The sequence below is a fragment of the Ictalurus furcatus genome, chromosome 3, assembly GCF_023375685.1.
Source record: "Ictalurus furcatus strain D&B chromosome 3, Billie_1.0, whole genome shotgun sequence".
NCBI lineage: Eukaryota > Metazoa > Chordata > Actinopteri > Siluriformes > Ictaluridae > Ictalurus > Ictalurus furcatus.
This window is the reverse complement of record NC_071257.1, coordinates 24,209,546-24,227,168: the sequence shown is the minus strand read 5'-3', so window position 1 is coordinate 24,227,168 and position 17,623 is coordinate 24,209,546. Positions and strand designations below refer to the sequence as shown.

Here is a 17,623-nt window from a genome sequence, read left to right as displayed (position 1 = left end):
TGTGGGGCTGCTTTTCCTTCAAATGTCATAGGAACCTTGTTAGGATACAAGATTTTAAATGGAAATCTGACTGCCTCTGGCAAGAAGCTATAAGTGGATCATGGTTGGATCTTCCAGTAGGACAATGATCCAAAACATAGGCCCAAATCAAGACAAAAATTGTCCATTGACCATAAAGCCAAGCTTTTGATGTGACCACCCCAGTCCCCTGACCTAAGCCCCATTGAAAACCTATGGGATGAGCTGAAGATGACCTAGACCAGTGGTCACCAACCTTGTTCCTTGAGATCTACTTTCCTGCAGGTTTAATCTCCAACCAAAATCTACCTCACCTGTTTTAGTTGAACAAGAACTTCTTAAGACAATGATTAGATGGTCAGGTGGGCACTATTATGGTTGGAGCTAAAGTCTTCAGGAAGGTAGATCTGCAGGAAGAGACCTTCTAGGCTTGGTGGTTCACCGGGAATCAAACCGCCAATCCTACAATTAGTGGACAACCCGCTCTACCACCTGAGCCACAGCCACCCATTCTGTTAGCAAAGAGAAGTTGCACAAAGTATTAGTTGCAGGAGTGCCAATCATTTATGTGGTTTTATTAAAAACATATACTTTGGATAAGGTTTTCTTATTTTTATTTTTTTAATTAAAGATTTACTGAAGATGAAAGAATTTCTTTCATACTGCCAGTGTGAAATTAACACATTTTTTCACAAACTTTTTACCCATCTCTACCAAGTATGACAATAATTAATTGTGATCTCCACCCTCATAGGGTCATTATAAAAATACTTGAAGCTCCTTGAACCATGGAGTTAAGTGGCATTAAAAAGATCCTGACATTTTTACTTAATTTATAGCCCTGAGGATCTCAAACAATTTACAGCCAGGGATCCCCTCAGTACAGATTTATTTTATGAACATAATACGAATGTCACGTTATCCCCCTGGCGTTGCATTCAATATGCATTAACAGACAGAATCCTTGCTTGTTTATGACTATGTTTTTGCCTTTTGATTTAGATTTGTATGGCTATCTCTCTTCAATAAATCTCTCAACTGCACTTGCATCCGTCCTAAACCTTATTACATGACAATGAACAACAATTAAAATATTCAAATATTATTATTATACTTTTACATTTTGTTTTATTTATGAACTATGTATAGAAACATATGCTACTAGCATAAACATTATTATTATTATTATTATTATTATTCCATCCATCCATCCATCTTCTATACCGCTTATCCTTTTCAGGGTCATGGGGAACCTGGAGCCTATCCCAGGAAGCATCGGGCACCAGGCGGGTACACCCTGGACAGGGTGCCAATCCATCACAGGGCACACTCACATACACACTCACACACCCATTCATACACTATGGACACTTTGGACATGCCAATCAACGTACCATGCATGCCTTTGGACTGGGGGAGGAAACCGGAATACCCAGAGGAAACCCCTGCAGCACGGGGAGAACATGCAAACTCCGCACACACACAGGGCCACGGTGGGAATCAAACCCCCGACCCTGGAGGTGTGAGGCGAAAGTGCTAACCACTACACCGTGCACCCTATTATTATTATTATTATTATTATTATTATTATTATTATTATTATTATTATTATTATTATTATTATTATAATAATAATATGCCTACTTGATTATTGAGTTTTCAATTACATTCAATTCAAGTGTCCAGTAAAACACTCTGATTACAATGGGTGTTTTCGCATATACAAATTTTTAATGAATCATATCCAGTCCAGTTAAATTGGACCTGAAAGGGGACTAGCTGCAAATGGTAGGTTTTTTTGGTGTTCAAAATTCAAGCAGACTCAAAAGAGTACTCAGTTCTCTTTCTGGACATTTTAGCATTGATGAGATCTCAGATCACTTCTTGTTCACACCACAATACCATACCACATCACTTATACCATAGAGTAATAGTGGTATAACACTGAATTATGGATAGTGCCAATCAAAATGGTTGCTTTAATTGATACTATCATTTGGCTGTGGATGGAAGAAAGAGAGAAAGTAAAACTGAACTGAAGTGAAATACCAGAAACATCCGGGGAAAAAAAGAATCAACAAAGCTTTTTGATGCTGAGCCATCAAAACAGACTCATGCTTCATGTCATAATGTCTACTGACTTTTTATGTGAGTCATGTGAGTGATTGGTGTAGACCAAATACACACATACAACACATACTGCATATTCCAATATGGGGCTGTGGCTCAAGTGGTAGAGCAGGTTGTCCACTAATTCATACCTGGCCCACATGACTCCACATACCGAAGTGTCCTTGGGCAAGACACTGAACCTCAAGTTGCTCCCAGTGGCAGGCTATCATAATGCCACTGGTGCGTGTGAGTGTGTGTGTGTGTGTGTGTGTGTGTGTGTGTGTGTGTGTGTGAATTGGTGTATGAGAAACAGTGCAAAGCGCTTTGTAGAACCACTAAGATTATAAAGCACTATATAAGTGCAGACCATTTACAATAGTAATATACAGTAACTATTGTTCCAGTTCCACATTATTATTACTATTACTGCTGCCTAACTACTTAAGCTCATGCCATAATTGCTAGTGTCACCGTTCCTCTATTAGCCTATCTGCTACCTAACAATTTGTTGTGCGACCCTGTGGAAAGCCATTTGAGTATTTTTTAAAATGTAATTTCAATTCGGTGATATAAAGCTGAAACTATGCACAAATGTGGCAAAGGCTTGTGGAAACCTGAACATCACACCCATATGTCGGCCTTCCCCAAACTGTTGCCACAAAGTTTGAAGCACACAATTTCCTACAATGTCTTTGTATGTTGTAGCATTTAGTATTCCATTCACTGGAACCGAATCTTACAATGACAATGCCATAAAGGCATGGTTTGTCAAAGTTTAAATGGAAGAAATCAAGTGGCCTGTACAGATCCCTGACCTCAACCCCACTGAACACCTTTTGGATGAACTGGAATGCTGACTACACCGTAGGCCTCCTCACCTGCCATCAGTGCCCGACCTCACTAGTGCTCTTGTGGCTGAATGGGCACAAACCTCTACAGCCACGCTCCAAAATCTAGTGAAATCCTCCAAATTAGATACTTTTAAATTGTTTATTCTTTATGAATTAGACTTTATTCAATCATAATTCATAATTGTGATGTTTTATTTCAAAATGACTAATAAACACAAGTTGTGCTAAATTATTAATTGCCCATGTTATGTAAATTATTGCGCATGAATTAATCATCTAAATTCACCTAAATTCAGCTAAATTCATTAGTCTGACAATGACAATGACAATGACAATAAAGTTGAACTGAACCTAACTTAACCTTAAAACAGCCTATGCTATTTTTGTGTGAGGGATTTGTTACTACACTTTTCTCGAGAAAATTTCACTCCAAAACATTTATTTGCTGATAAGCTTCCTGGATCCCTGGGAGTCTAGAGGATCACTGGTATAGCTGATTACTACTGAGCCGTTGACACCCGGTGAAGGAAAAAAAAAAAAATAGGACCATTATTTCCTTGCTGAAAACCCCCCAATACAAACCATCAGAGACATTCTAATGGTTTCCACTACAAATATCATTACAAACCATTAGATAACCATTCAAATCATTACCATTACCATTATTAGTCGTTAATGGAATCCACTAGAGAAAACATGCCACAAGAGATCCACAGGGACCGTTTCCATTAAAGTGCACCTATTATGGTTTTTCAAATATTACTTTTCATGTAGTGTGTTATAGAGTTGTTTGTGAATGTAAAAACGTCTTCAAAGTTTCAAAATCTAAGCGTACGACAAACGGAGTTATTGACTCCAAAAAGAAGGAACGGATTCTGAACAGCAGAAACAAGTTGTTAGTCATTCCAGACTTAATTCCTGTACTAACCTACATAGGTTAGTAACAAAAAGCTTCGCCTCTTGTCTTCATTGGCTGCTCGCTGAGAGTGGTAGACCAATCACAACAGACTGGGACATCTGACATCTGGGGGGGGGGGGGGGGGGGTATCATGCTGCAATTTAAAATTATGAGCACATTAAAGTGTTTTTGACCTTGGATGCATGCAAATATATTGTATGAGACCTTTAAAACAAAATTAGCCACGTTTTAAAACCATAATAGATGCACTTTAAAACCAATACAATTCCCATTATATCCAATAAAACCATTACATATTTTCAGCAGAAATGCTCAGCAGAAATGTTCAGTAGAAATGTTCAGCAGAAATGCTCAGTAGAAATATTCAGCAGAAATGTTCAGTAGAAATGTGCAGCAGAAATGTTCAGTAGTAATGTGCAGCAGAAATGTTCAGTAGAAATGTTCAGCAGAAATGCTCAGCAGAAATATTCACTAGAAATGTTCAGTAGAAATGTTCACTAGAAATGTTCAGTAGAAATGTTCTGCAGAAATGTTCTACAGAAATGCTCAGCAGAAATATTCACTAGAAATGTTCACTAGAAATGTTCACTAGAAATGAACCTGGAGAGGTTTGTTTGAGCTGGGGGGTGGGAAAGAAAAGAAAAAAAAAACCATTACATATCCTAAGATGGTTTGTATTGTGGGGGGTTTTTTCAGCATGGATATTTTAGATGGAACAAATTGGACTGTATTAAAAAAAAATAAGATAGAAAATAAGAAAGTTTAACCAAATGACGAGTTCATGTGTCAAATGATGAGAGTGGGTGTTTTTCCCAGGTTCCAGTGGCGGAAGTGGGATTGTAATAGGTTAAAGTGGCTGGAGCAGCAGAGGAGGGGCTGAGTGTCGCTGAGAGGAGAAGCGCTTCAGAGATCACCACTCAGAGAAAGCAGCCCAGCACTCCACTTCACTTCCATTCTGCTCGCTCTTTCCTTCTCGCCGCTCGTCTTTCCTTTCAGTTCGTTTCTTCACCAAACTCGGTACCAGGGCGTTATTTCCGCTCGTGGAGAAGAGATGCTCGAGCTCGGACTGTAGCGGCACCAACGCGCTGTTTAGTTCCGCACCGGGCGAGGAATGCCATCTGAGCCTCAATGTTTCACTGGGCCAAGTGGAAGAAGAGGATGGGCGCGAATAGCTCCTCTAAGAGACCGGTCTTCGACGAGAAAGAGGACGGTAAGTAGTAGATCGATCGCTTAAACTCCTTACATCAAACACGCTGCGTTGATCCCGACGCGTTTTGAACACGCACGTGCGCTCTGTGGAGTTGCTATTTCCTTCACTTCTGCAGGACGAATGGTTTAATAATAACTTCATCAAATTGACATCTAATTAACATGCATGCATGCATGCATTTCACACATCTCTCCATACGTCTTCCTTAAAATACAACCCTGGCAGATTCTTCACACACTGAACACATTGCAGAATGCTTAAAAATAACTTCAACCATGCAACATATTAGAGTAGTTTTCAAGTAGCACAAGTAACTGCCCTGATCCTGGTCCAGAAAAGATCAATCAGGCTACTAATGTTGAGCCTGCTGTCTCCTTCCTAATGATTACTTACATTGCCACACTTCCATGCTTTATGGCATGGAAAACATTCATGATTTATCCTCAGATATCTCTCAAACCATGGTTAACTGCTTAATTGAGCTATATTGCATTCTTTTCATATGCATGGCTTATGCTGCAGAGCACCATGAATTATTAGGCAGCTAACTGATTAATTAAGGGGGATTAGTTAAATCTGTCAAAACAGGGCTACTTGATGAGCTTGGGGATTTCATCATGCTGAAAAAGACTATTTGAGTGTTGATTGACTTGGGTGCTTTTCCTCAGGTGCTTTGTTTTCCTCAAGTCAAATCATTTTGCTGACTTACAGTCTGTTGCATTTTCACTGAACTGGATGTACGCATCTTGATTAGAATTTTGATTTTGCCTAAAAAAAAAGACGTCACAACTTAGTAGGTTTTTGATTGTGCAACTCAACTGGAAAGAGAAAAATTGAGTTATAGGATAGATGGGGGTGATAAAACGTAATGACCCATTTAGTTAGAGTGTAGATCCAAAGCCATTTCAGACTATTTCCTTTTATTGAAAGATGTGTGCTTCTGATCTATATTTATATCTATCTATCTCTATCTCTCTCTTTCTCTCTCTCTCTCTCTCTCTCTCTCTCTCTCTCTATATATATATATATATATATATATATATATATATGTGTATGTATGTATGTGTGTGTGTGTGTGTGTGTGTCTGTGTGTGTATGTATATATATCGATATCAGCGATCACAATATCAACTTCAGTACATCTTGACATATATATGCCTAGACAGATCATTTTTCTCCTTTGTGGTATGGATCTGAGTCCCTGTCTGGGCTGATTAATTTCTTGATGGCTATATAAAACTGAACCTGTGGTTTCTGTAGGCATTTAAGGTGTTTCGGTTCATTTCTGTGAATCAGCCAGTGTTGGTCATAACGGTTGGCTAGAGAGAAATGACTTTAATTTCAAAAGATGCATTGGGCTAATCCAAGATCTAACAGCCAAGTTATACAGTAAAATATAAATAACTGAAATAAACTACTCTGCTGAAGGGCTTGTGTTGATTCCACCCTTCTATCTGCATCCTGATTAAAACAAACAAAAAAAATCTTTTAAAAAATCTTAATACCGGAATACTTTGCAAGGGAATTATTTTTGTTCTCATCAAATTCTAATGACAGTCTTAACTGTTGCATATTACATTACTGTTCTGCATGACCGGAGAAGTGATTACACCTCATGCTCCATACAGAAAAGTGGGCAAAAAGGAACATAATGTGCTTTCATTAGACATCTGAGCTATTTATATCTTGATGTCTCTATTTACTCTATAGATCATATATCTTCCTAAGAATCGTTAAGGACAAATTGACCACATTGCTGTCGGTGAACCCTTGGAGGAAAGTTTTAAAAGTCTGATTACAGAGCAAATTTTTTTTTAAAGTGCTACAATCTAATTACATAAGAATTGTAAAAACATTTTATTCATAAAGCACCTGTTAAATAGGTTTTAAAAGTACTGTAGATAATTAAAACATAGCTGGTCACATGGATGATATAGTTACACAAATACTAATCATCCAATCAGATCCATGGCCACCAAATTTGCACACCTTGGCACTACAAAGGTTTAGTCAGCCTTAAGCTTTACATGAAACTGTCAAAAATGTTCTCCTAGATAATGGAAGAGGAAGGTCTTTAGACCTCTGTAAAAAGGAAGTCATTCTGAGTGGAGGTGAAAGTTCATTCCAACAGTAAGGAGCTAGGACACTAAAGCAACAAGATCCTGTATTGCAGTCATGTATAGATCTCAGAGGAGGATATGTCAGGTGCCCTGAGTTTGAAGAACTGAGTTAGCATGCATGAGTGCATAAATAATGTGGTGCAGAGCCTTTTGATGCCTTGAATGCAAAGATGAGAACTTTAAAGGAAGCCAGCGGAGAGACCTCAGTGATGGGGTCACTTTGAGAGGTTAGGAACCAGACAGGAAGCAGTATGAAGGAAGATGAGCATGGATAGAGTTCTAGTAGTCAAGTCTAGAAATAACTAGAGCTTGTATAAAAACTTGAGCAGATTCTGTAGTAAGAAAAAATATCTGCAGGATCTGGTGGTTGATGTGAACTGATTGGAAGGCCATCTGACCGAAGTGTGAAGAAACATGGGGTCTGTTGTATAGAGGGAAAACTGACTCCAACCCAAAACCTTTAGTTTACTGGAAATCCAGCTAATTAGCATACGCAGAAATGAGCAGCACATGGTATGGCAAGTGAAGACCATGGATCCATGCTAGCGGCATGTATCCACAGGCCCAGTAGTTGGACAGACAGTTGGACGTGTAGAATACTCAGAGGAGACAATGTGACAAAACCAACCCAGCAGAGAGAGGGATGAAAATACACAATGGAAGATCATAGGGATGATGTAGTGAACAATGCAGTGAATGATTGTTAATAAAGGCTAGTAATGTTAGATAGGGAAAACCAACTCCAAGCTAGCCACAAGGAAACTATTATATGGAAAATATGTTCTTTCTCAGAGGAATAGCTACAGGACAGGCAAGGCAGGCAATTGTTTGGAGTCCTGAGCCCCTGAAGGCCAACACTAAGGCTACATTCGAAATAGTGTGCTGTGACAGTACCTACTGCATTCGCTTCAGTACCTACTGCTCAGCAATTGATACAGTACATACTGATCAGTATAAGTGTGTAGCACGAATACAATCTAGACGTACTACATCCGCCATCTTGACATTGTCATGTGACCTACAACTTATAAAGAGCCAACATGCTGCCTGCCTCCATTTTTGACTCTGACAGCTCTTCCGCACTAGTCCCATTTCCTTATGGGATAGTGCAGTGTCCATTGCTTCCATACTGCAGAATCTCAGTGGAAGCAGAAGCTCATTCAGGTATTTCTCACCTGCAGTTTTATGAATATTGAGAATTTGCACATGCTACTCCTTTTGGCATACTGCTTTTCATCAACTGTGTAGTTACAGCATAAGTCCATGAAAATGTCAAATCTCAAAGTACAGAACACCTCCCAAAACTTCCAGTGGTTAATGTACAATGGTACACCAAGAACCCCTTCTAAAGGGCACTATCATCTTGCTATTATGTGGAACTAGCATGTAGGTACAAATTAATTTTGTCATGCTTTTCAAAATGAAGAGAATCCAGAAAAGAAAGAGAAAACAGGAGGAAGAGGGAAAGAAGAAGCAGATCTATGGTAAGTGGAGGAGATAATCTAATAATGAAATAATTAAGGATGATAACTGTAGGCTAAGCCATAATATGATATAATGATAGCCCACCATTACGTTGGCAAGGAAGCAGCTGGCTAGGAGTTGGCGCTCGGTTTGGAGCATGTCAGTTATGTAACAAGCTTTCTGGTAGAATTCTTCATTTTTCTTCATTGTTTTGATAGCTTGGCCTTTTAAAGTATATACATAGTACACTTTTTTTTTTAATGCCGAAATCATAAAATAAACATCAAGACAAAATTTGTATAAAAAAATTAGGTTGCCTAAGACTTTAGCACGGTACGGTATATACAGGAAATGATGTTAACAACACAGGATGAAGGCATGAATGACTTTTTCAAGGCCCTGAGAGGCAAACCTTATTTAAGTTTAGAAATTTCCTTGATTTGATCCACAAGAGAGTGGATTTGTTAATCAAATCTGGAGTCAGAATTAGAAACGAGTCTGTGCCAGAAAGGATGATTAGAAGTGGAAATGTGCAGGTGTTGACTTCCATGGGTCAGGTATGGAGCTGTTAACATCTTACTTAGAGTTCTTTCACACTTTCCCATTCTCTGCTCTCACTTACTTTCACTCCCCCCCCCCCTCTCTCATTAACTTTAATTAACCTGCCCAATGACTTTCTTTGTTTTACTATTCCCGCCTTGCCACTTACACTCAAGCATATAGGCAGGCAAAACACACACACACACACACACACACACACACACACAAACAGAGAGTGTGTGTGTGTGAGAGAGAGAGAGAGAGAGAGAGAGCGAGCGAGAGTGTGACAGGGAGCTTTCTTTCTCAGTGTGATGGCGTTATCTATTCCTGCCTGTGTGGTGTTATGATGCTCTGTTTAGTCTGGCCTCTGGCAGAATTTCAGTCACCAGCTCTCCACGCTCCTTTGCTCACCTCCCCCCCTGCACATACCGAACAACATGGGCCATTTAGGGTGGCTGCACAAATAACCACCAAAAATAGCTTATCCAATTCTTTTTTGGTAGGTTACATAATGTAGGTATACATGGATGTTATTATTTCAGGCATGCTGTTGTCTAATATAATTTAATCCTTGTTTCTATCCATTGCAGAACCCCCCCCCCCCCCCCGAATCTAAAATAATTTCACTTCTTTTCCTAACTTCATTAAAGAACTGTGCTGCAGGCCAATTATCCTATAATGAAATTCATCCAGTGGTCTTCAAGGCTGAAAAAGTTAATGCATCCCTATGAGGCTGCTTTAGCATGGATAAGGCTTATTAATGATAGCACCAGCAATTACAGGAAAATGCATTTCACTTCAGTTGTTTTCAGTTTCTATATTATATTATACAACATTTTATATATTTGTGCTCGAATTAATGATTGAACAAGAAACAGCTGGCCATGAAAAAAAAAAAAACAAGGGGAGACCTGTCCGATTACTTTTGGCCCCCTGACATGAGAGGCCTATACCTTAAAGGGGTATAATTTCCACAGGTTTCCATGAGTATGGACAGGCAAATCCTCATTTTAAAAGTGTAGTTCATGCTTTTAGTGTAAATGCGGGGAATCTAAAATTAGAAACAAACAAACATACAAACAAGTAAAGCCCCTCTCTTCAATGTTCTCCATAAAGTAGTGACCCTAGAACACATACATGCAAGCTGCATAAATGCATATAGTATAAGAGTGTGTTTTCTGTATTACTAGTTAACATGATTGGAGAGACCTTAGTACTGAATAAAAAAATCTCTGACTCTGATTTTAAAACTTCATACTGATTACTTAAATAATACTTAAAAAAAAATACAGAACTAAAATAACAAAAGCAAAGCTCAATTACTTATGCTCTACACAGTATACATTCAGTAGTGACCTGCTTCGTATTTGACTCGTTGAGCTTAATAGTTAATGAATCGTTTTCATGTATCAGTGACCGAATTAGGAAGAGTGATGTTACTGTCTGTCTGTGCAATAAACATGTTGAACTATATTTATTATAGATGTGTTTTGAATATGGCTGTGCAATGGGGAAGCTTCTGGAAGAATTGAGACGTTTCGGTTCTTCCATGCTTTCCTGGGTAGCTTTGACACCACAAGCTGTTATTTCACTGCAAGCATATTAATATTTTTATCGGCACACTTATTGCAATGATGGTTTTCGTTTCAGTTGCCGATGAGAGAGCTCATTCAGTAATTGTAATTGCCATGCTGTAATTGCCTCCACTTCAGTGTTGCTGATTGAAAAGCATCACCATCGCCAAGCAGTTGTCACAAATCTGTCACAGGTGATGTGAAGCAGGTCGTTTTGTGGCTTACTCGACTCTCTCTGCTCACATGAAGTACTGGATTTTTTTTAGGCATGGTGCAGGGTCAGAATGTTGTGGCCCAGAGGCTAAAGTGCTGCATTATGAAAATTGTTTACCTCTCAGACACTGAAAATGAAACTGAGGTACTTTACTCTCTCCATAGCAGTTTTGTGAGCTAAACACCTCTCATGTTGCATGACGAGAGATTTCTCTCTCCTGCTCTGTGACGCGAAATTTTTCTGCCAGTCAAGATGTCAGGTCTGGGGGGTTGGTGTTCCCCTGGTAGCAGGGGGAGCATGTAAACAGAATGAATAAATAATTATACTGCTGCTACTAGCTAGTGGCTCAGGAACACTTGCAGTCATGTCTTTATGTCTGTGCTAGCTGGCGGAGAGCTGGATACGGAAAGGGTTTAACAGAACCACTTCTGTGACTGGAAATAGAAAAGGTATCATTCAGTGGGCCACAAAAATGCAGGATGCAACTGACAGAGTTCAGGATTTCAGAGTTTAAGCTGTATATTAAGAGGAGCTAACATTGGATATGTAATCATAATGCATTCAGAGCAGAGTCAGATGCCACATTTGGTCTAGACACCAAACATACAGCTCAATGTCTTTGCTTACATGTGAAGAGTTCATCAAGTCAGAAACAATTGTTTTGTATGCACCCTAAACTCAGCACTCTGTTGTGTATTTGTATACATGCACGTTTTATGTAATCCAAATCAAATCCAAAAGTTCTGACTCCTGTTAGAGTGTATCATGTAGCTATGTTCTATTTCAACCATCTTAAACATCAGGACCAGGGCAGTGAAAATTGCCTGAATCATTTCTTGTGTGCATGCACATACATATCAAGACCTTCTAGGACAGTGACTTATGTACACAGTATTTACAAATAATACCTCTGTCATATAGCTATCATTCCCTTTCCTAGAATGCTAGGACCTCTGTGGTGCCCACCAACATCAAGGTAGATTCCCCTGTTTACATTGCTAGTCTTGTTAGTTTCATTCACTCAGCTGTTTGGTAGTTAGCTACTACTATCTGTGTTATTACACAGTAGCAGCACTCACCTCTCAATCTTCCACTGTGGTCAGTTTTCCCTCAGAATCATCACCTCCAAGCATCTACATCCCCCACCATCTAGCCTATGAAAAACTCCCTCTCATCTCATCAGAGAGAAAAAGTCATCCATTACCATGCATGTCCCCGACCTGTGGACCACTGTGAATGCTATAACACCAGATACCAATGAATGATGCTTGCTAGCATGCTAGCATCCATCATGTAGCAGAGCCAGTGAAGGGGAGTGTGGTCTGAACAGAAGGTGGAAGGGCACTGGGTGGTGCTCAGTGTCCACTACCTAGGGCTGAAATGTGGAGCCATTGCAGGGGAAAGTGGTCCAAACAAAGGTTGGAAGGACACTGGGTGGTGCTCCTCGTCCATCCCCTGGGAAAGAACAGCCCCCAGCCCACTGTCTGATGGGTCAATATGGAAACCCAATGGGAAAGAAAAGTCAGGTGAGTGATTAGGGTGCCAGTGGTGAGGTCTGATTAAACAGGCACATTCCTGTGATAATAACCCATCATCCTCAGTATCTACCTCACTTCCTTTTTGCTCTTGGGGTACGGGCTGGCTGCAATTGCAGCAGTCTTATCAAATTTGGAATGCATCTGCCCATGACCAAGTGGAAATGCAGATATTGCATCTTCACCCATTGAATCTCACACTCCCAGCCGCCACTGTTTAAGCAGACTTATGTGTTAAATCTGATGAAAGTTAAGCATTTGCAATACATCATAATTGACTTCCACAACTCGCTGCCTCATATTGAAGGGTCATCAAGCCAACTGGGTGAGTAATTTTGAGCCAGTGATATGGAATAAACTCCTAGCACAAATCGTGTCTGTGGGGAACGTCATAGAGCTGCTGAGCAAATGCTCCTGCAATAAGTGACCCTGGATGTAGAGTTTTGATCACAGGTACAGGATGTACAGAACTTCATTTTGCTGGGTGTTGGACCATCTTTTCAGCTGGCTTTAATTTTGTTCAACAACCCTCCTGGCTCCTGCACATATAATAGCTCAAAAAACTTCTGCTACATCTCCCGGACCACAAATAATAGGGCTTCTATCCCATTTATCCTAATTCCGTATATCATCTTCAAATCATATTGAAGCACTCTACTAACCCACCAGTCTGGGAGAGGTAGATGCTGGATTGGATTGCTTTAATTCCTGCAATTTGTTTACATATTGGAAGTGACATAAATGATGTGCCCTTATCAGTTAGAGCCTTGGGCACACTCTTTATGTCCACAGACATACTTCTTTAGGAAACCATGTCAGATAGTTCATGAGAACTAATACAAAGTGATATCTCATAGCTTCACAAGATCCATTCCAGTTCTTTTTTAAAGGAGATTATGATAAGGGAAAGAGGGTAAAATGGCATGTTTTGGGGTGGCTGGCAGATTCACCAGCTGACATGTTGTTGCAAGATGCATACCACTGACATATCACCACAAATGGCTAGGTCAATAGAAATGGGCCATTAATCAGTGCAGTGTTTTATTTGTCCATGTGTGCCTGGCCATGGGGTTATAATGAGCCGTGTGGAAAAGCACTTCTCTGATGTTTTTGGGACCAATAACTAGGTCACAATTTCTCCCGTTTGAGTGTCCCGGTTTTCTCCATACAGCATGTCATTAATAACTGAAAAATGTGGAAACCGCTGATCCTACCCACGTTGCACAGATTTCAGCAACTAGGCCAATGAGTCCTACTTGTGGCTCTGAGATAGCCAGCAAGGCCAAGGCCTTAATTTTGATAGTCAGATCAAAATGGCAGCTTCCTCCAAAAGGGGAAAGATTTGGCACCCTCATTTGTGCCTGTGGCTTTGACCCCTCAAGATGAAGCCTGAAGGCCACTAGCCAGCAAGCGCTCTTAGTACATGGGACATGTAATGAGTTAATGTGGAAATTATTCCATGAATTGTGTGCATGTCACCAAGTACATAAAGTGCTCTAACCCCAAAATACTAACCTTTCTTCACGGACTGCCAGACAGTAGCCAGTTCCCCAGGTACAGTGAGGGGAAATAAGTATACAGAGCTAAAAAAGCTACAGAGCCATAGCGAAGACCATTAACATCCCTGTTAGTACAATTGGTTTGATAATATGCAGTTGGAAAGTTCATGGAACCACAACTAATCATCCTTGCACAAGATGTCACAAGGCTCTCAGACTAATGATAAGGAAGGTAAGAGAGAAGCCAATAGTCATGAAAAGACTTGCAGCGTGACCTGAAAGCAGCAGGAACAACAGTTACACAGAGAACAATAAGCAATCAACTGCACTGCAATATCCATTTCTACACCCCATGCAAAACACGTCTGCTACAAAAGCACAGAGATGCATGTCTAAATTCTGCACACAAGCATTTAGATCCATCAGAACAAAAGACAGAACAAAAATAGGGTTGTGCATATAATCCCAAGAACACCGTACCCACGGTAAAGTACGGAGGTGGGAGTATCATGATATGGGGCTGCTTCCCTGCAACAATACTAGGGCATTACATGTCATCCAAAAGAACATGAATGGAGTGGTGTACTGGGCTATATTAGAGAAGAATTTCATCTCATTGGCAAAGAAAGTGAATCTGGGGAGAAGAGGGCTGTTTCAACAAGTTAATGAGCCCAAACAAACAGCCAAAATAACTCAAGATTGGTTTCTAAAAAAGAAGGTAAAAGTGCTTGCATGACCTAGCCAATATCCTGACTTTATTTATATATTTAGAGAATTTTGAAATTGCAAGTCCATCAGAGGGGCGCTTGTAATCTTGGGGAATTAAAGATGATTTGGTAAAAAGAATGGGCCAAAATTTAACCAGAATGCTGCAAAAACCTAATGACTTGTCTCTATGCTATATTTAATTTGTAGTGTCCCAATAGTTTTTTCACTATCAATTTTGTTTTATAAACATATTGTTAATGCTTATGAACACATATGTTTTGTTCATATATATATATATATATATATATATATATATATATATATATATATATATATATATATATATATATTTTCGCACACATTATATATATTTAAATCCAAAGACTGTATGCGTAAATAAATGTAGATATATGTACTAGAAGTATATTAAATGACAGAAAAAGTGTCTTACTACATTACAAGTGGACTACTAGATATTCATATTTATATTTACATTTCAATTCACATTAGTTACTGTACATAGCTGTCTAAAATTGGGCAGCTCTCCTTTCAGAGTTAGAATGAGAGAGATTGCTGTGTATGTGTTTGTGTGTGTATGTATCTTTTATTTTGTTCAATTAGGTTCTCTGCTATAGTCAGGTTATCGTCTGCCTGAAAGGTGCAGTGAACTACTGAGAAGTAAACACGATAAATACTCCTGGCATAGCCTCCTGGTTCAGAAAGCTTGTCAACAGCTACAAAAAGCTGCCACTGATGTTAACAGCCTGCACACACATATTCACTCTCACACTGATGCACCTGTGTGCTGTGCTCTGTTACCCCTGCAGCAGTACACAGGCGTCTGTCTGGGAGATCGGATGTGAGTGTTGAGAGCATGATGGCACACTATATAGCCCATTCCCAGTCCTCAGAAGAACAGCAGTGCTAGTTTGAGATTTTGACAGGGCCAATACGGTGCAGCAGACAGTTGAGACCGTAGAGTAGAACTGTAAACTTCGAGAAGATTATGGAGGTAATTATTTGATAGTAATCCTGATTGGGATTCTATACTCAGAAGAAAGGTAAAACTTCATGAAAGGTAAATTTTAAATGGGTTCAACTTGGAATATATTTTAAAAGGATACATTCTCTGTTGTAGGTTTCTACAGCTGGATAAATCAAAGAACATTTTAGTGTGCTAGATGGAACCTTTTTGGGAGGAAAATAGTGTAGGTAATAACTGTATTAAAATCTTGATTAGTGTTGTAAACCACCAGTTGAATTTTCTTATCAGTTGGTGGAAGATAGATTTCTTTAGCAGCTCTGTGCTTGCAATATTCAGCATGTGCAGTACACTAAACCAGTGCAATAAATACATGTACAGTACACTAAACCAGTGCAATAAATACATGTACAATACACTAAACCAGTGCAATAAATACATGTACAATACAGTAAACCAGTGCAATAAATACATGTGCAATAAATACATGTACAGTACACTAAACCAGTGCAATAAATACATGTACAATACACTAAACCAGTGCAATAAATACACGTACAATACAGTAAACCAGTGCAGTAAATACATGTACAATACACTAACCAGTGCAATAACTGTGCAATAATGTGAGTGTGTATGTGACTGTATGCATACATGGGTATATGCATATTCATACGAGTGTGTGTGTGTGTGTGTGTGTTTTACTATAAGTATTTTTTGCTATTTTTCCTCAACTGTGGCTGAGGTTATCGCTCCAGAATTGTTGTACTGTGTATGAGGAACGAATTCTGTTCTATTCTATTAGGCTATATTTTGTTTTATTGTTATTTAATTTCAAGCTGACAAATAAATAAATGTAAATGAGTTTCAAACTAAATTGAAATCATGATTAGGATTGTAAGGATTACTGAAATTTTCTAGTTTTATATATATATATATATATATATATAATGTCTGTATTTCTGAAGACTATAAAAACAGTCTGACAAACACCAGAGATTAGGGGTGATAGAAAACGTGCTAGAATGGTTTCTTGCACAATGATATCAGGATGTACTTACTCACATTTATGGCTGAGTGCTATAACATTAAAGAGTCTTTCAGCCTGCCAAGGCACTAATTGCAGAGAAACAGAGGTTGTGCACTCCCAACAAAAGGGAGTAGACAATTCCCAGCGAGGAGAGAAGCAGTGAAATCTGATTACAGAGCTTTCCATTGGTGAATGAGTGTATGGACCACAGTTCCTAAAATAAACGAGCACTACTAAGCTGAGCAGAAAAATTAGCACAGTGATTCTGTCAGCTCGGGCTCTGCAGACACAGTGAAGCTGAGATGCAAGCGCCTGTTCAAATGATAATAATAAAAAAAAACATCTGCTACATGCCTTTATCGATTTGACCTGCTCCCACAACACACCAGCTCATTCTAATGCAATCAACCGTGCAACGTTGAAGCGTCGGGGGAACGCTGAGAAATGAAGCGTACGTTTTTGATCATACTCACTGATCATTGAGGTCTCTATCTTGTTAGGAACTCATAAAAATAGCGAACAGTTTCTTTTTTAAATAGATGGGTTCAGGAAAGGCCAATTTGAAGGATAATAAGTAAACCCACCTGTATAGATTCAATAGATAAGTATATCCTTAAATACATATGCAAATATACCTACAGCAGACACCAAAATACACACACCAGTACACTCAGCCAGTTCAACTGCAATACTCAGTATTTAATATTCTGTAATCTGAAGCTTTTTTTTTTGTTTGTTTTGTTTTTGCTGTGTCTGTGTCTCAGAATGCTGCCGGTGTGTCACCCTGACATTGAAATGAAGAGATCAAATAATACTCACACTTTAATGTTTATGTGATAAATATGGA

At 39.1% G+C, this 17,623-nt stretch overlaps 1 protein-coding gene across 1 annotated transcript in view; it reads left to right on the top strand.

Moving 5' to 3' along the window:
* The first annotated feature begins 4,749 nt into the window (after positions 1 to 4,749).
* The window catches only part of LOC128605853 (serine/threonine-protein kinase 32C), a 112,354-nt gene continuing 99,480 nt past the window's right edge, over positions 4,750 to 17,623 (top strand). The window contains exon 1 of the mRNA XM_053621658.1: positions 4,750 to 5,110. Coding sequence (XP_053477633.1) covers positions 5,029 to 5,110 — 82 coding nt within the window. The 5' untranslated portion in view covers positions 4,750 to 5,028. The remainder of the gene's footprint in view (positions 5,111 to 17,623) is intronic.